This window comes from Siphateles boraxobius, unplaced genomic scaffold, assembly GCF_051911475.1.
Source record: "Siphateles boraxobius isolate OS27281-9 unplaced genomic scaffold, OSU_SipBor_1 35, whole genome shotgun sequence".
In the NCBI taxonomy this organism is placed as follows: Eukaryota; Metazoa; Chordata; class Actinopteri; order Cypriniformes; family Leuciscidae; genus Siphateles; species Siphateles boraxobius.
In genome coordinates, this window is record NW_027508975.1 from 14,459,993 (window position 1) to 14,480,440 (window position 20,448).

The window sequence follows — 20,448 nt, forward strand, 5'->3', positions numbered from 1 at the left end:
CTGAGGTACAGAAAGGCCCCGAGCCCCTTGCTATATTTCATTATCTAGACAGAAACTTCTTTCACATGGAAACATGTGCTAACAATAGATATTTGCATTCGGAGGTTACACTTTTTAGGGGTAGGAGACCATTTGTCTAGAGACCACATTCCTTTGTGTGTCAGTTATCTCTAAACTTTTTGGGAATGAGACACTTGTACCAGTCACCCTGAGACATTTCGAATGATACTAAATATGTATAATACTCCATTATAATTATTGCCATTAAACCATATAGATTCTTGTGTGAGTTTGGGTAATCTCTGCAGGATGAGGGGAAGAAATGTAGATTAGGATGAGGGAGGGGAGATCTTTGTCTCAATATTGCACAAGAGGGAGTTCAAATGTTAATTTTCAGCAGGGTCCTTTGTCCACTCGAGGAGTGGTCATTCCTCAACTAGTTTTTCCAGTCTTACAGTAATATATAGACAGACCTAAAAAGGGGACGTTCTTAAAACTATACTAAAGGGCCTTCTACTTACTAAAAAAGTTTAAACTATCAATCAGACGACAGAGGGTAGACATGTATTCTACATGTACAGTAGTAGATTGTGTACAACAGGTTTGTTCATTAAAGTATCAAATATGATACAGCATGCTTTATTGGGTAAATTATTATTTTCAGTAATTACATATATTTTAATATATACAACAGGTTTTAAAAGTATTTACCTACTAATTAAAAACAATATACTAGACTCTCAATGGTTATTAAACTTTTTATAGTGGCGTCACCCCCTAAAGCTTTTAACATCCTTTTGCGTTCCCCCTCTCTCACACCTTTTTCAGTAAGGGACAATATTTGCCCCCTTAAATCGATTTTTCCAGTGCATTTTTTTCTAAAATTTGTTCACAAACACTGCTGTGGCTTTCGTTGGAGCTATTATTTTATTTAAAAAAATACTGTGTTTAAAATAAACATCACCTAATATTAATACCTTTCATTTGTTGAATTGTTGTATAAAATCATTGTCACATTTGCAATAATGTGGATATTCGTAAAATGTGTTCAAACATTAAACGCAGGCACTCACACAGTATGTTTTTGTATCGAAGAGAGTTTGAATCTTAAATCGATCTCTATGCACAGTCTGTGTCTGTATTTGTTCTTCAAGTGCTAAATCCCCACTTTTACAAAGGTACATTGTCGAGAACGACAGTATAGCGTGATTTGCCAAGGCAGCATAATCTGCACGCAACCTATCATATGCACGCTGCAAGTGTGAATGCAGTCAGCTTTGACCGCAAAAGATGAGGTAATTTGATCGGATGTCATGTATTTATGGCATTTTGCTAGAAATACATGCTCGGTTTTAATGTTATTTTAAGATGGGGTAGAATTAAATGAACGGCAAAACTCAAAAGAACATTTTGTTCACGTACCCACTTCTGTTACCTCACGTACCCCAGTTTGAGAACCGCTGCTCTAGTATATTGTTTTTAATTAGTAGACCACTTAGTAGCTACACTATCATTAAAGACATAGAGGGGCCTTTATTGTATTGTTGCTTTCATTTCGTTCATACTACTTCCGTGCTGCTTAAACACACCTATAGCCTGAAGTTATACTGTGTGATGAACCTGTACAGTCAGAAAGTTTTTCTCGAGTGTCTCTGATGGGGAAAAATAAATCTAATAAACGAAGACTTTGCTGTATGGATTAGACCGTTTCATACAAATCTCATTGTGTTTCAGGTGAGAGTGGAGCAGGCAAGACTGAGGCAAGCAAGTACATTATGCAGTACATCGCAGCTATCACCAACCCTAACCAAAGGGCAGAGGTCGAGAGGTCAGTTTTCTGGAGACATTGACAGAGCTTGATTTTCAGGGCTAATGCTCTGGGGTTTGCAAGTTCTGTCGTTACCAACACAATTCAACAGAACTTGTGCCCATAGTTGACAAAAAATGCTTTTGGGAAACACATCCCAGAAAAGGTTTTGCATTTAATTACATATAAAATAATTGTATTGCTTTTTATTACCTATTCAGATTTGAATGACAGATTATTTGAAGAGGTAATAGGCTTTCAAATGTTCATGTTTACAGACTATTTTCTGGAAATTAAAAAAATTTATTATTATTGTACTTTTATGTGCACTGACAAACACGCAGACTTGTTTATACATAAATGATTTTTGCATTTTACTGTATTTGCATCCCACCACAGTGTGAAGAATGTACTCCTGAAATCAAACTGTGTGTTAGAGGCATTTGGAAATGCAAAGACCAACCGCAATGACAACTCTAGCCGCTTTGGGAAATACATGGACATCAACTTCAACTTTAACGGAGACCCCACAGGAGGACACATCAACAACTACCTGCTGGAAAAGGTAAGAACACACCAGTATCGTATCAGTACAAAATAAAGCTCATCATGAAAATGTCATCTAAATATGGAACTTGACACTGACACTTAAAATAAGAAAACATTAATTGTTAGTTTTGAATGTGTTGATTTAAAAAAAAAAAATCAGTTAGGCCTTGCAAATATTGGTGTTTTTACTAAATGTGCAGGGCTGTGTTATAATGTGCAGATTATTGATCACCTTTGCCTGGTTTATTCTCATCCTGTTAAAGTTCCCATGTGCCAACAATATTCATTTAAAGGTATGAAACAGAAGTTTCGATAGCCTTGTCTTCCCTATTGTGATGCATATATGAGTGAAACGTAGGGTTGTAATGATATTCAAACCGAACAGAAAAACCGCGATAGATCATGCACCCCCACGGTACGTGTCACGATACTCTCATGCCCCGCCCCGCCTCCTGTACCCAGCCTAGCCCCGGCTCATTGTTGAGGTCCGTTGACCTCACTTTACCTTATGACACAAATATACATTTTCTTCCTTGACATTTGATTAGGGGTGTAACGTACGTATTTGTCCCGCGAATTTTCGTGACTGTGTTCAAGACGAATACAGCCACCGATAATCGCATAAGCTCCGAGTTGTGTTACTTTCGATAAGAAACTAAGTGTAATTTTTCAGATTATGTCCATTTTATCACGAAATTTAAACAATAAATGCCGTTTTGACGCTCTTTAATGTGGGGTGACGGATGGTGCCTCAGTTTGAGCAGCAACGCGCGATCATTTCATCTCTTACTGTAAACACGAATCAACATCTGAAGGTATGAAAGATACAGTACAACTTACTGAAACGTATTATATCTCGTGTAATCGCTCAATCAGTGTTTCAACGGCGGAAAGACATCAGTAAAACAGCTTAGCCTAAACAACATGTCACATAGCATATAGCCTTGGGCAAGTCATTCGGTGTCCACAGCTTAATTAGCAAGATAAATGATTTAATATTGCTGTGATCTCACCCTCGTTCCACTAAACACGTCATCAGAGAAGAGGTGTCACTGCAATAGGGAGAAGCTATTTTGACAAGATTATGACAGCACGTGATTTTTTTTAAAGTAATGATGTGCACAGATACTAAATAATTTATAATAAGGCAGTGGCTATTAGCACTTAGTCTAAAATTCAACAGAAAGTATCTTCTTTGCACTAAGTAAATGGATTTTTGTTGTTGTTGCTATTTATAGATTGTATTTGAGTTACTATTTGCATCTCCGTGTTATTGTAGTATATTGTAAAACAGTATGCAACATATTCAGCGTATATAACATTCAACATTATGTGTCAAAATAAAACTGCTTAGTTTATGTGCTATTTATATTAAAAGTGTACTCTTTTTTGGTCTTTGGAGGGTTGTAACAAATACAATGCTGCATTTACAAAAAAATATTATTTAAAAATGAAAATGCTGTAATAAGTGTTTGCTATCATATTATGTGTTCAACTGAGTTCAACACTCCGGAAGGCGTTGTATTTTTAAAGATTATGTGGGTCACCAATACTATGTAATGCATAAAAGGCAATTAACACAAATACTGTGCTGTATTTACAGTCAAGAGTTGTTCAACAGCAGGAGGGAGAAAGAAACTTCCACTCATTTTATCAGGTGAGGTCTTCTGCCAGGATATGTTAAATGAGATTATAATTTTACTCAAAAGTGCCAACTGCAGCTAGAACTGTTTTTAAATCGTCAACAGACTTGTAGATCAACATAATGTCTTTGTCATAAATGTTTATGAATTATTAAGATATATGTGTGTTAATGTGATGTAGGGCACCTGTGCAAACCAAATTTCCAAAGGGATGAATAAAACTGAACTGAACTGAGCATATTTGATATGTTTATGCAGGTGTTACGGGGAGGGTCTGATGATTTGCTGAAGTCCTTGTATCTACAGAGAGATCCCGCAGGATATATCTACACCAGTCAAGGAGCCTCTGTCACACTTGTACGTACTTATCCCACGAGTATACTAATTTATAAACACATAACCACTTTACATAGCATTCTGCTCTTCTATAGAGTTTTTAGTAGTTTTTCTGTTTACTCATGAATTACTATTGTGAAATATGTCTAACACTGTTCTAAAGTCTCTCTTTGTCTGTCTCTTTGTTTTCCCAAATCATCACAGGCATCAAATAATGACTCCTTATGTCACAAAGCTGTAATGGCAGCTCTAAAAGTGATTGGCTTCACTGCCGAAGAGATAAGCTCCATCTACAAGATCCTCAGTACCATCCTACACCTGGTCAGTCCCACACTGCATGCTGGATGATTGTTTTCTACTGTTTTTCTGATTTAGTTTATAATTTGCTTTAGTAAGTCCATGTTTAAAGTAGTGGTTCTCAATCTTTTTGACTCCAAGGCCCCCTGTTGTCACCATATTTGAAGGCCAAATGTAGTAAAATAATTTAATAAAATAATTATAAATAGATAATTTTCATAATTCCAATAACTAAGTGTTGATTGTTCTTCATGATTTCTACTTTTTTTTTATTGTCAATGAATTTACATGACTTTTCTAGTTTGTGATTAGAGGGTTTTGTATTAGCATTTCAATGTAAAAAAAAATTGCTGCCTTAAATTTTTAAGTACATGTAATTCATTTCAACTTAAATTACATAAAACTGAATTTAAAAAATGAGTTGAATCTCGTATAACTTAAATAATAACGTTTAAAATGGCATAACCTATTTTGATAAGTTGAAATAACTCGGTGAGTTTGATGGGTTGAAATAACTCACATACGGAGTTCTGCTCCGGGTGTGTGTATCCACATTTGCATTGTGTGTGTGTTCACTACTCACTACTCCGCACCTAATGTGTGTGCACTTACTTGGATGGGTTAAATGCAGAGGTCAAATTCCAAGTATGGGTTACCATACTTGGCCATCACGTGTCAGTTTCTTTCTTTTCTTTCTAATGTAACAACTTATTTTGTCGACTTATTGATCATGTAATTTTTTACAGTGTTTTTACTAAATAAATAGCAATTTGCACTACTACTAGATTGATTGATTGATTTTAAGCCTTGGAAATGGCCCTGGACCCCTAGTTGAGAACCACCGGTTTAAAGGCCTTGCAATGTTATTGTTTCAGGGTAACCTTCAGTTTACTAGTGATGGTGAACATGTCGTACTTGTCGGAGAAGACACGGTGAAGCACATTTCTGAGTTGACATCCACAGAGCCTGAGAATGCCACAAAATCATTCCTGTTCCGCACAGTGGCTACTGGGGGTGGTGAGGTCATCGAAAAGGGCCACAATGAGCAGGAGGCTAACTGTGGAAGAGATGCTTTTGCCAAGGTATTCTCCCTTTCCTGCAAACAGGTTTCCTTGTTTGTGGCTCATCGATCATCTCATTATTTTTAATTGTAAAAAATCAAATTTTCCTTTGAAATATACCAGTTTAATGTGGTATGTATTGCAGCAGAAACAGCTCATTACAAAACTTCATCTGACATCAAGGGGATGAATATATTCACACATGAACTCCCACATTACATCAACAATATGTTTAATTTCAGGGTGGAAAATGTCAAACTTTCAACTGTTTCCACATGAAGTGGTCCTTGGGGGAAAATAAATGATAAATGTTGGTATGATGACCTCTTTAATATGTCTGCTGTATTATATGTACATATAATATGTTGTCATTCTGTCATGGTTTTCACTTTTAGGCTTTATATGAGAGATTATTTGCGTGGATAGTGGGTCGTATCAATGCTGTTATTGAAGTGAAGGACTACAATCCTGCCCTGCATGGCAAAAACACTGTTATAGGTGTGCTGGACATCTATGGCTTTGAGATCTTTGACAACAACAGGTCAGTATAATTTATGCATTGTGTAGTTATTAACCCTATGAAGCCTACTGTATCTATCATAGTTGATACACACATTTTTAAGGCCTCTAAATTGTCAGCATCATACATTTTCCTGAAAAATCTACTTCTGACGTCCGATTGATTTCTTATACTTTTTAAGCAAGTAAAAGGCATTTTAGTATCATCTAAAAACATGCAGATTGTGGTACATGTGTCTTTTAGCTGTGAAATCTTGACTGATTTTTATAAATCAAACATAATAATAACTTTTGTTAGTAATATATTTCGAGATGAAGCAACTTAGGCTTACTTGATTATCCATACGTAATTTTTTTAGACTAATAATGGTGAAATGTGGGAATCAAATATGAAGCATCAGGCTTTTGATTATTTGTACATCACTGAATTATCATGGTATTGCATTGCATTATATAGTTTGCCCCACAATTAAAGTTACAGAGTTTTGATCATAAAACTAAGCATTTAAATATCATCTTTCTAAAACATGTTATTGAGAGATGATATCAATTATATTTATATGCGTTTTAAGTAATCTGCCATAAAGATCTCATTGATTTACATTACAAGCCATCAGAATTTCATCTTTCATTTTGGCAATATAAATATCAGCAACTTCACCAAATTGCATATTTTTGGTCAGTTTAGGCCTTTAGATATTAATTGTTTATTTTTTCCTCCTTGAGTATGAGCTCCATATTCTCACTATTTCATACTATATAAGCCATAAAAGCCTGTTGTATCATATATGGTACTCAACAAAAATCACATATGCAAAAACAAAATTTTGTCTAATGGTTCAATTAACCATTCCATTTAAAAAAAAAATGTATTTATATATTTATATATGTCAGGATTTGCATGGTTAATATTGCTTTGCAGTAAAATTATGCAAATATAACTTTTTTGAGTGGTTAATTTTTTTTCTTATCCATTTATATGGCCGCAGCTTTGAGCAGTTTTGCATTAACTACTGCAACGAGAAGCTACAGCAGCTCTTCATTGAGCTTATTCTACGACAGGAGCAGGACGAGTATCAGAGAGAGGGTATCACATGGCAACATGTGAGCATAATGCACAACAATAAGACATATTGAACCTAAAATAGAATCCATGCACATTTTCTCTAAATTTGACTTTTCCTTCTCTCAGATTGAATACTTTAACAATCAGATCATAGTGGATTTAGTGGAGCAGCCTCATAAGGGGATCATCTCGGTCCTGGATGAAGCCTGTCTCACTGCAGGGAAAGTCACAGATACCGTTTGCCTGGAAAGCATGAACAAAAAGCTGGGCCAGCATCCTCACTACACGTCCCGGAAAGTAAGCATTCAGATCAGTCATCCGTTCCTTCTTGCCTCAGCAATCCTCAATCACATCACATAAGCGTACAGTTTTAGGCCTGTCATGAACTATGGAACAAAACTGTAACCTCATTTAACCAGACTTGTAGTTGTCTGACTTGAAGTGCACTGCTGCAGTTTCGGAGCAGGGTCAGAAGGGGGCAGTACTGTTTCCCAACACATGCACATAGAAACAAAAACACATGGAGTTTGATACCTGTTGATGCCATGAAACTCAGACAAGTCTTTTCTCTCAGCTCTGTCCTGCAGACAAGACCATGGAGTTCAATCGAGATTTCCGTATCCGACACTACGCGGGAGACGTTACGTGAGTGTTTTAAAGTCCTTCTTATGACAAGTGCAGTTGATGTGAACATTATGATGGGGAGCTTGAAATACTACTAGTACCTCACTTCAACAGCGGTAACAACAGCTTTCTCAAGCATGTCAGTACTCATTCTGAAGCTTGTGTATTGTGAAGAACACATAACAGCTACAGTAAATAAGTTGACACATAAAAAGAGATCCACCTTTTTGTACCACGATCTGCCATTCAGTCCTTAAAGACAAAATGAGCGTTCACAACACATTTTAATTTCATAATGTGACAAAAAAACTAAAAATATAAAAAAGTAAAAAAAGGACAGGGCTTGATTTTGTCCATCTGGATTTGATTGGATCATGAAAAGTGGGATATGATTTTATTGGTTTATCTCACCTGCCCACAAGGCAAACATCAATAAAAAAATGAAAATGATTACCATAATAACTCATAAATAAGTTGAAATTTCAAGCTATTAAATCCTTTCTACTAGCCCTTGCTATGTAACCAGTGAAATCTGAAACTCATAATTGAAAATTTCTTTGGCCTCATTTATAAAACGTATACAATCGGATTAGATTCTAAATTACATTTAGACTCCATTAAGTGAGGGACAAATTTGGATGAATAAAGGCAGAAACTGATGTGGAAAGTTACACCATTTGAAGATACAAACTCATATACCAGTAATTAGATTAATCCAATGTTGTTTATACAAATGTAAAGATAAATAGGCAATCACAATATGCATTAATATAATTAAATGCACAAATGAGCAACATTTTAACTGCTTTGTGATAATTACAGTTCTGAAACTAATTAATTTTCTAAAAATAAAAATTATAATATATGCCTACTGTTACGTTCCTGTAGTGTGTGTGTGTGTTCTTTTGTGTTTCTCACATGAGACGCGTTGTACAGAAACTGGACCATGCTTACAGAACATTTTTCTGAGAGCACGCTTGGATTTCCTTGCCAAATGATGAGTGTCGTACTTCCTCTGAACCATAAAAGTATTTTTGTGAGCATTCTGTTGGTGGAGTTGAGGTTCCTATATTTCGTACGTTCACATTTAGGATAATTACATGTATTTATAAATGAGGCCCCAGTTTCCTATCTGGTCCCCATACAGAGATACCCAAATAATAGCAGTTTTCATTTTAAACACCTTTTCACCCCCATAAAAAGTCTCAAATCTTAAATGCTCTGCATGGACACTATACTTAAAAATACGATTTAGGACTTAAAAGCCTCCCATTGTAAATTCACCCTAAAAAGTGAAATTTTGAGCAATATTGGTCAAACATTTGGACTTAAATGTCTACATGTTCATATTCCTTAGAAATGTGCTATATATCAGCTATAACAGCTGTAGATCAGTTTCTGGTCCAAAGAACCAAGACCATCCTGAGCTGAGATAATATGGTTTCCGTAAACATTCGTATAACCTAGATTTGTTGTTGGTCATGACAGCTTCTGTGATAAAATAAAACAAAGTTTTAAATAGAGACTTAGTGGTTTTGCGATACCAATGCATAGCATTATGCATAGCGTTGGTAATCATTCAAATAAATAAAATAAAATAAAACTTTTGGTATTATGAACATTTCTTTGTCCAGCATGTGACCAGTTCAGTACAACCTCTGAGCTGTCATCTTGTGATTTTCAATATGACATGGCCTGGGGCATAAGACCTTCAACAGAACAGAATAGAGAACTAGGACTTTTTTTTCTCCTTTTTTTTTTTTAAGTGAACAGGGTAAGTTTTGATTTATGTTACTTAAGGTGTGTGCCTTAAGGTGCAGTTTCTTTGAAGGTTGGAAGATACAATTTTATAAATATACGATTTGCTGCTTTTGCAGATGTCTGCAGTTTGCTGTACCTCAGCAAAGGCTGTGTCCTCATTTAGAAAATAGCAAGACCTTTTCTCATTGAGGAAAGGGGAGCAGATAGAAGCTACTGGAGGGCTTAGCTCTGAAAATAGATGGCACATTTTTCACTTTGGTTTCCTTTTCGTTCCTTAATGAACATGTGCTCAAGTGTAACTACGGAAGTAACTGATTAAAGCTAAATTGTCTTGAAGTGAATACTCATAGTGCATCTCTGCCATTTACTTTCATGTTAAAACTGTTCTCAGATCTGTTTCTCGTGAACCGTGAAAGCCGGTAGGAGAAGCCGAATTGTAAATTCTTTGTTCTTTGGCGACTAGTCTGAGAAATGGGATGAACTGTGTCGGCAGCCACGTGTCACATGCTTGATAATTGGGTCAAAAGTGCAGAGGACTCTTGTACTAGTACTGAATGGCACTATTATGATAACCCTGCAGTTAAACCTCAGAGCACGCTCACAATTCTGTGACAATCGCTTTGGATCTGTCTGAGAATGCATTGAAAACACACATCTCTCTCTCTCTCTCTCTCTCTCTCTCTCTCTCTCTCTCTCTCTCTCTCTCTCTCTCTCTCTCTCTCTCTCTCTCTCTCTCTCTCTCTCTCTCTCTCTCTCTCTCTCTCTCTCTCTCTCTCTCTCTCTCTCTCTCTCTCTCTCTCTCTGACTGTCAGAACTGGGATGTCAACCCCTCAGTCACAATTACAAAATAAAATCTGTGAGATCCCTTAGGCTCAGCTGTGTCAGTAATGGAGGGATGTCTCGCTAAATATACACCCTGACCAGCCCCTTATCAGACCCCCTCAAACCATGACCTATTTCCCTGAGCTTCTGTCTCTCTCTTCCCCTTGCTGTCTTTTTTTTTCTTTTTTCGCTATATCTCTTCTTGTATGTAGTCTCCTTTTTGGCTATGTCCGGAATGTTTCTGCTGTACAGTGTCCCCCCTACCAAAAAAATTTGAACTTTTGGAAACTTAAAGGAATTTTTCACCCAAAAATTAAGTTTTTGTCATTATTTACTCACCCTGTATGTAATTCCAAACCTGTAACACAAAAGAAAATATTTTGAAGAATATTTCAGTTGCTTGCAGTGAATGTCATTGGAGTCCAAAACAATACTGGACCACATTGACATGAAAATATACTGTACAGAGACTTTTTTGAAATAACAAAATATTTTCATTTTATGTTCAAAATTCTGTTTATCTATATTATCGCCTATTTAAGAATTTCTTAAGCATAATTGAATTAAAAAGGATAACATAGTAACTGGCCGCCACTCACATGCAATGTGATGATGTCATGTGATAACAATGTAGCATATAGTATTACTTTTTGAGACTTTTGTTGTTGCATAAGGCAATACTATTTGAAAGTAGCAATGAAACGAAAGTAGCGGTAGATATTCCGTATTGTGACACAGATTATTGAAAAATAAGTGTAACATTATTGAAAAATAAAAAAATGTTGGGCAGGAACAGCGGTTGTTGATTGGATTTTGAGATGTGGTTGTGGCACTCAAAAGTGTGGAATTTAAGAGGTCTAAATTTATTTTTAAATGAATAAAAGTCCTGCATATGTCATCGGATCAGAGAGAACCGTTTCACCAGAAGGTCCAGGTATGACTTAATTAAACATTACAAGGTAAAAAAAAGCAAATGCTTACATAGACGAATCGTTCATAAGAAGATCTATTACATGCGTTTAAAAAATAGTTACTTTTCATTTCATACCAAAATCACTCTTAAATTAGTGTCGTACTATTTTTCAGCATGTTGTGAGCTACTATTCCATGTGCTTACTTCCTTTTTCTCTCCTATCATTCGTTCCACGAACTCATCTCACATTTATCATATGACTATTTCACACTTTATAATAAGCAGCATCAGACCTCACCATACAAGCACTAAAAAGAAGCAGATGCATTTTAAGCCGGTATTATTAGCTGCTATCAAAATAACTTCCTCTATAATACCGTAACTTTGAGAATGCTCAGTCTTTGACTTGGTTTGTAGGTTATAAGCACAGATTGCTCCCTCAGAAACCCTCAGGCTTGCCTTTTTCTGGAATTTGCCCGGGCTACTGCAGAAGGGCCATAGGGCAGCATCTGTCCTCCCAGAACTGCTTTTACCTCAGTGATATTGCTATTCCACAGCCATGTGGCCATGCACATGTTTGACTGTGTGTGTGTGAATACTGCACATGTGCGTGTGTTTGGAAAGGTGTAAGAAAATAATAGTGCTTGCATGTAGTATGCGTAGTTGTTTCTTAAGTGAATTAACATGCGTCTGTGTACGTGTGTCTGACTATTGGTGTTGCACATCTGTGCTTGCTAATCCAGTCCACAGAGCCATGTGGACTGGACTCGGGACTGCTTTTGTACCTGGCCAGCACATGCAATACTTTCTCTCAAGCATTTCACACCTTACGTAACCAACAAATCTCACTAAATAGCTCATTCTTTTGTTTTTTGTTTCTGTTTTCTTGGCACATACATGCATATTTAGGATTTTTGGTATGAAATTCTTGGTATTCATGGACCAAGTTTCTTGGATTACTTTGTATACTTCTATTCCCAGAGGATGCATTAAGTTGATAAAAAGTTACAGAAAAGACATTTATAATTTTACACATGATTTCTGTTTCAAATAATTGGTGTTTGTTTGAACGATCTGTTCATAAAAAAATCATTTTTTTTAAAAAGACGGTTTCCACAAAAATATTAAGTTGTTTTCAATTTTTCAAGACATTTTTCTTCAGCAGCAAATCAGCATATTAGAATGATTTCTGAAGGATCACGTGACACTGAAAACTGGAGTAATGGCTGCTGTAAATAGGAATAAATTATATAGAAAACAGTTATTTTAAATTGTAAATATTATTTTAGCAAATAAAATAAATAAATATTAAATTAACACAATATTACTGTTTTAGTTTATTTTTGATCAAATAAATGCATCATTAATGATCATAAGAGACTTTTTTTCAAAAACATTAGAACATTTTCATTAGACCCCACTGATCAAACTTTTGAAGGGTAGCGTAGCAAGGAATGCAAACAAGGTTATCATTCAGCATCACACTGTATACTTAAGTACCATTGTATCAGCATCTGATGCCATCATTGTACCATGGTACTTCCACAGTACTTTTTTGAAAGGGTATTTGGTTAGCATGTGCCCAGTGGTTAGCGCATTGCCATTTGTCCTTTATAATACACAATTGCCCCATATATAAACTGAATTACTATCTGTATTAAATAATCCAGGTTTCAGTTTGTCATGCATTTTAGTTGTGATTAAGAATGCTTCAGTATTTTTGCATTTGGCATAAAAGTGTAATCGTGCCATGTCCTGCTCAACCTTCCCCTCCACATCAGTTCCTGTCCCGTGTCTACTCTCCTGTCTAAAATGGCAAAAAGCCAAACCAGAATGTATCTTTTAATTATCTTTTAAGCCTTCTGAAACATTTTGTTCATGTCATGCTGTCAAGATAATGGTCCAAGTGTAGGTTTATCTGCGTGCTGTGTGAGTCATCTGTACCTGTCTGGATTGAGTCATGTATGAAGCACTGTTCATTGAGTGCTTCTACTGTAGGCTACCACTGAGTCAGTCAATTAATGTAATTTCCCTTTCTAGGTCAAGCCTTTTACTGATTTCTCTTCCACGTTCCTCTCAGGTACTCAGTTGAGGGTTTTCTTGAGAAGAACAAAGACCCACTTTTCCAAGATTTCAAGCGACTGATGTACAACAGGTTTGTGGACTTTAAACTTTTTCAATTTAAAGTAACACCAGGTAACTTTTCAACCTTCATAATATATTTCCAAGTCTCTTGTGATGGTACATCGACTTACAATAGGTTGAATGACACGTCTGCCATAGCCTGACGGGGTCTGTAGTGTTTTTAATCGTACTTTTAAACTTCGGGTTTCGGGTGGTAACCGGCGAACAAAGAGAACTACAAAACTCGACTGCTTTACGGCATATACGTCACTTCCACCACCACCCCCACTTCCTTAAAATCGCAGGGCTGTCAAGTGTCACGCATTGAGCGTGACAGTCACTCATTTCGGTCTTTTGTCACGCTCTCCCGCCACACATTGTATTTCTCACGCTGAAAAACTATTTGTAATATATTTAATATGCCGCAGCGTCCAAAACTCTGGCCGCGCCGCTCTCACTGTGGAACAGGCATGAATTCAAGCGCGTCTCCTCTGGTGTTGTTCGTCTGGTGTTGTTAGCCAATCAGAAAATAGCACTATTGTATCTGGGTAACATTTAACGCAACAACCAATGACACCCCGTAGTCTGGGGTGTTTTTTGTCTGCCTGACTATGTTACGGAAGCTATCTTATCCTCCGTTTATCTTCATGAATCAGGTAATGATTATTTGTCTTGCCTCAAGCTATAATGCAAATCGATTTGTAAAATTTGCAGATTTATTTATAGTAGCTTGATATTATAATATTGACGATATATGGTTATTATCTACCACTCAAACATTGCATTGAAATATCATATAGATTCAGTAAAACGGTAACCAATAGACTAGGCTACTATAATGACACTGGCTCGTAAACGTGATCATCGCGATCATTTGTCGTTAGAAAAAAAATAAAACCCATGAAATTATATTCATATGACATGCTGAAATATATGCCACTGTACCTGGGATGAAGACATTTCACACGCGACACAAGCAGAACACCTGCATGTGACCTCCTCCTACAGTGTTCAGGGCTATCATGGTTGTCAACAAATGCACGATGACAAGAGTTTACGACAGTAGTAGAGGACAATACTGTTTCCCAACTGTAGGGGGACCCCGAGAGCAAAAGTTACCTGGTGTTACTTTAAATAATCAATATACCCCAAAAAAAGAACATTCTATCCTTATTTACTCACCTTTCATGTAATTTAAAATCCATTTGACTTACTTTTTTTTTATTTTGTTTGTGGAAAAAAACACCAGAACAATTGTTCATATTATATATTGTGCAGTACACAAGTCTTCTGAAGCCATAGACAAACAGACCAATTTTTAAGTTGAACTGAAAATCGCTCGAAACATTTGAAATGAGAGTATATGAGTCCTTATTTCTTAAGAATATTTCTTTAAAATAATTCATAAAGACTGTGTACTGTATGTTCAAGGACTTAAAGTAGGGAATTTGTTTTAATATTCTTCTTTATGTTCCTGTTCTGTTTTGTTCTAATTTCTTTTTTACTAGCATGTTCTTGCTTCTTTTCTCCACTTTATCACAGTATTTATCACCCTCTAAACCTTTTCTTGTAGTTCTGACCCAGTCCTCAAAGAAATGTGGCCTGATGGGAAAATGAGTATTACAGAGGTGACCAAACGGCCTCTAACTGCAGCTACACTCTTCAAAAACTCTATTATTGCTCTAGTGGACAAACTGGCCTGTAAGGTAAGAAATGACTACGGTAAATGTCATGCAGTGACCCCAAAGAAAAAAAACATTTGAACACTTAAGCCACACTTAAATATGTATAAATGTCATTGCATTATATCAAATGTCAAACCAGGTGGCATCTGTACACAAATGGAGAAAACTGGAGCTTTTCTCCAAACTAATTTCACTTTCTGAGACATTATTACACTGACTTTTAAGCAACTAATCTCAGTGTATTTTAATAGATGTGTGAAGTTCATAAAGGTGTATTTCTTATAAATAATTGCCTCTTGGTTTGATAATTATTATATAATGCAAAAGCATTCATGTTATTTTAATATAATTAAAAAAACTTTATGGGGTCACTGTATTTCGATTCCACTTAACCCTTTTCATTCATCTTCTTTATCATAATCCATGGCAATTATTTTTTTCATGCACATTCTTTAAGGATTTACGCTGAGACCATTGTGGTTGTAGTTTTAAAATCTAATCACAAATTGGTGTAGATAGGGGCCCATTGTGGTACATTATGTCTGCAAGAGCAAATGTTCGTGTAGAAATAAGCATGAATTTAATCTAGGCTTAATCTACTACCATTTAATACTCTTTGCTGTGAAAAGATAAAATAGGGGTCTCTCAGAATAGCTCAGGTAATCTCTAATGTAGAAGTGTTGAGAAATGTAATCTCTCTAATGGAGACTGTCTGTATTTGATAAGAAACAGTTAACAGCAGAGGAACACCTACTAAATCCTGCTTTAGTTTGGATGGCTCTCCTCTCCTCGGCTTTCCTCTCATCTCCTCTTCTCTGCCACGCTGCACGTGTGTGTGTATACACGTGTGCTCGTGTGGTAAAGTGGGACTGCACTCGGGCAGCTTCTGTTTTTTTAGGTCACATTAAAGGACTGGCTGCCCTCCCTCTGGTCCTGTGAGGACACCTGTACCTCATCTGACCCTTCACCCATTCCATCCTGTCTTCACATGCTCTCTACACTGTAGAAAAAAAAAAAAAAAAGATTGTGTATTTGTTACCTTAAATAGCTGTTTCTACCTGATGTGAACCTTAAGATTACTTTAGTGCTCAATGCAGTCAGTTGATGTAGTCATCATAAATGACATTTCAGGTTACCTACTCTAATGATCTAATAAACCTACTCTGATGGATGGATGGATAGATCTAGGCTGTTTTGTGAAAGCTCATTGGGTAGAGAAAAGGAACGATGTTGCTCTCAACTCGCATGGAAATCTCACAGTTCTAAGAATTGACGTAATCACTGTAACACTGTGCAGTCTTGAAGACGTGAGCTTTATGCTTCCAGGAAAGGTCAGCGAGAAAAGGTCCCTTTGATTCATTCTTCTCTCTTCACACAGCAAATTGTGGTGCTTTACATAATGATCCTTTCTATTATTGCTGCAGTTGGCTTTCTGTTATAATTAGAACAACTATCAACTTCACACTATAATCATAAGCTTTCAGATTGCCTTCATTAAATCTTTTTTGGCCACTAAGCTAACTTATTAGTCAGCGGCAGTTAAATAGCGCACATTTGAGACTTTTGGTAAATGCTGTTATTTAGCAATTTCTGTATAGATATTAAATGAAATTGGTCTTACAGGAGCCCTACTATGTGCGCTGTGTAAAGCCAAATGAGGTGAAGTCCCCCTTGTTGTTTGATGACGGACGCTGCCAGCACCAAGTGGCGTACCTGGGACTGCTGGAGAATGTCCGTGTGCGCCGAGCTGGATTTGCATATAGACAGCCTTATGCACGCTTTCTGCAGAGGTGAGAAGTCACATGTACTACTTTTCTATGAAATAAAATTCACTAGTGCTGAAAACCTCAACCTTTTTGATTCCAAGGTCCCCTATTGTCCAAGACAATATTCAAAGGCTCCCATTTAGGATACGATATTTCTGCTGTTATAACAAAGCTGTTCGTTTTTAAACTTTTATTTTACTGATTGGTAATACAATTCAATAAAATTATTTAGATACTAATTCAAAATGAAATTGTTTCAAGAAAATATTTTTTTATACCAGGGTAATTATAGTTTAAAAAAAAAACTTTTTTGTCGCTTGAAATAAAATACTTATGGTGCCCAACGCATAACATTCAGACAAAAATACATATAATACATATATCTCGTAGCCATGAATTAAGAATTCATCACTATGAATTAAGAATCAGTTTTCTCGTTTTAGTAAATCGTGGCCTCAAATTGAACTAATTTTCTCCCTCATTTTGATTTAAAAGGGAATAAATTTGTATAACCTGGCCATGATTTAGTAAATAGAGTGAACAAATTATTATATCAGGTGCACTATTTACTTTTAACGAGGGAACGAATTAGTAAAACGTGCTGATGTATTAGTTAGTCGTGTGAACGAATTGTTAATTCGTGGCCACGACATACATGTGCAGGGCTCTGTAAATACTAAACATTAAATTAAATTAAATAAAAAACATAAACTATGTTTTATTTATGTCTTTAATTTAGTTAAACTTGATGTACTAAAATAATAAAAATAAAACTGAAATAAAAATGTATTAAAAAAAATTATTTTCCCGTATGTCATGTGTGGGGCTTAGTACGTACTAAACGTTTACTGGGAGGGGAAAGTAAATTATTTTTTTTATTTCAGGTAGTTTCAAATCAACATTTCTCATTTTAATTTAGTTTAGCTTGATGTACTAAAATAATAAGGCTAAAACTGAAATAAAAATTTAGAAAAACTTTATAGAAATTTAAAAAAGTGATGAAACATTATTGTGTTGTGTAGAATATCACTAATTTCTAATTGATGAAATATTTTAAAGCTTGACGTAACTAGAAAAATGTATATTCATCTTAGGAATTCCATGAATCCTTATTATTTTATTAACTTCCATTACTTTTCGAGGTCTGAGGGCCCTAAGTGTGTCCTGGGCACCTGGTTGAGAACCACTGGTTTAGGTGCATTTTAGATGTATTTTTAAATGCTAATTTAGTGCTAGTCTAGTGGGTGAACTTAATTAAATTAGTAGTTCTATAATGATTCACTAAACAGTGGTGCCACATAGCATGTGTAATTTCAGCAGAAACAGCATCTTATTCACTAGGCACCGGCTGTCCAAAATGCTTAAAGTGCACAAATAAATGAAATCAGCAATTCTTTCTTAGTAAATTATGACTGTCATCTTTATGCTTAGGTACAAGATGACCTGTGAATACACGTGGCCCAATCACCTGATGAGCACTGATCAGGAGGCTGTGGAGGCCATTGTGAACCAACACGGCTTTGAGGATGATGTGGCATATGGCCACACCAAGCTATTCGTGAGAACGCCTCGCACGCTCTTCACGCTGGAGCAAGAGAGAGCCGCGCTCATCCCCATTCTAGTGCTCTTCTTACAGAAGGTGAGAGACACTCTCTTTTCACTTAATGTCAAGATGCTCATGAAGAATAAGAATCCCAGGATTAAAAAAAGGCCACAAAAGAAGAATGTATTCCCTGAACTTATTAGTTCTCTTGTTTTAGATAAACTATGGTCACATCGTAATTTGTTGCCAAATCTTGGCCCTGATTTAACTAAATTTACATTTAGTTAAAAATAAACTAGATTTAACTTAAGCACATCTGTCAATTTCCTAGGGCACTTTAGGTCTTTGTCTATCAGCATTGTTTATTGTTGTTCCTGAGACTTTACCTCTTCTGCTTACTATCTTTCTCTTCCTTCTCGTCTTTCATTTCTTTGTTTTCTTGCTCTCTGTAGCGAGTGCTGTCACTTAATCATTTTGGACTTGCTCACATTTTCATGTGCGTGTTCAGAGATGACAAGAAAGCACAAGGGGATCGTAACACCTAGACGGTAGATCCCTCTGCAACTCCACTTCAGTCAGTCTTTGTAACCTGTTTTGATCTCGCAGAACATAAATCTATATTTGCATTCTCATCCACATGTTTTATTATGTATCCATTCTCATTATTCAAAGCAGATGTAAAATTAGAAATATATCTGTATAAATGTAAAGCGATGTTTATCTAAAAAAAAATTTAGCCAGTATTTATATGTGTGTGATGTTTCTATTGTTTTAAATCTGCTTTGAATGACTAGACTGGGCTCATACATGAGGAAATGGATGTAAATATAGGTCTGCACATTATTTCTGTTTTTCCCACTCACTCATTCATTCAGCGTGTAGGCTGTCTGAAAACAGTAATTGTGATAATGTTTGTGATTGGTGGATTGTTCTAGTTGGATTCAATTATTTATCTACAGTGCGAGTTGCCCTGATTTAACTTCTGCCCCACTTAATGTTGCCTGAATCAAAACTCAGCAGGGAAACTGCACAGCAGATGAGCCTTATTCATGTCTGCAAATTGTTTTGTTTTTTTGAAGAAATTATTACTTTCATTCTGCAAGAATGCATTAAAGAGGACCTATTATGCCCCTTTTTACAAGATGTAATATAAGTCTCAAGTGTCCTCAGAAGTTTCAGCTCAAAATACCCCACAGATTATTTATTATACCATGTTGTAAATGCCCTTTTTTGAGTGGAAGGAAAAGCATGCTGTTTTCGTGCATGTTTCTTTAAATGCAGATGAGCTGCTGCTCAACACCACGCTTTTCAGAAGAAGGCGAAGCCTTTATAGCTCGTGCCTCGGATACTCTGCCAAAAACTAAAACATCAGTTTGGTTTTGATTGTCCTCTTTATCGCGGTCACGCGAAATTGCAGTTCTTCGTCATCATGAAATTTTTTATCTGCATGCGTTTTAAAGCCATATCAGTCTAAACTTCTGATATATGGTTTTCTGAGCACACACATTCGAAGTGTGCGCACATAAAAGCCCAAGGTTATGTCAAATACATACACATTTCTCAAAAACACAGTCTGTTATGTCTGTGAACATAAACAGCAGGTAAAGAAATTGCATGTGTATATTAGATCTGTGTATTAAAGTGAAAGCAGCGTAATATACAGTACCTACTGCTTTATATGCTGTTAATATGAATCGATCAACAAAAGAAAAACAGAAAATTACTCGCTGCTCTGGATTGAATAAACTTTATTAGCTTTAACAAGAATATCTTTCTTACTTACCTGTTAAATGCTCTGGCGAGAAGATAGTCATGGTGGGGTCTATGCTAATAGGGCAGAGTCCGTCAGCAGTCGTGGACGGGGCCTAAGCATTTGTGAAGTCACAAAAGCTGCATCTTAAACGGCTTGTTCTGAGACACTGCTTCTGATTT

The 20,448-nt window shown here is 36.1% G+C and overlaps 1 protein-coding gene across 1 annotated transcript in view; it reads left to right on the plus strand.

Moving 5' to 3' along the window:
* The window catches only part of myo1g (myosin IG), a 51,385-nt gene that overhangs the window by 3,462 nt on the left and 27,475 nt on the right, over positions 1-20,448 (plus strand). The window contains exons 3-16 of the mRNA XM_077196482.1: positions 1,735-1,828; positions 2,207-2,372; positions 3,960-4,013; positions 4,258-4,356; positions 4,540-4,656; positions 5,508-5,714; positions 6,089-6,234; positions 7,202-7,316; positions 7,405-7,575; positions 7,853-7,923; positions 13,479-13,553; positions 15,096-15,228; positions 16,831-16,997; positions 18,405-18,612. Coding sequence (XP_077052597.1) covers positions 1,735-1,828; positions 2,207-2,372; positions 3,960-4,013; positions 4,258-4,356; positions 4,540-4,656; positions 5,508-5,714; positions 6,089-6,234; positions 7,202-7,316; positions 7,405-7,575; positions 7,853-7,923; positions 13,479-13,553; positions 15,096-15,228; positions 16,831-16,997; positions 18,405-18,612 — 1,823 coding nt within the window. The remainder of the gene's footprint in view (positions 1-1,734; positions 1,829-2,206; positions 2,373-3,959; positions 4,014-4,257; positions 4,357-4,539; positions 4,657-5,507; positions 5,715-6,088; positions 6,235-7,201; positions 7,317-7,404; positions 7,576-7,852; positions 7,924-13,478; positions 13,554-15,095; positions 15,229-16,830; positions 16,998-18,404; positions 18,613-20,448) is intronic.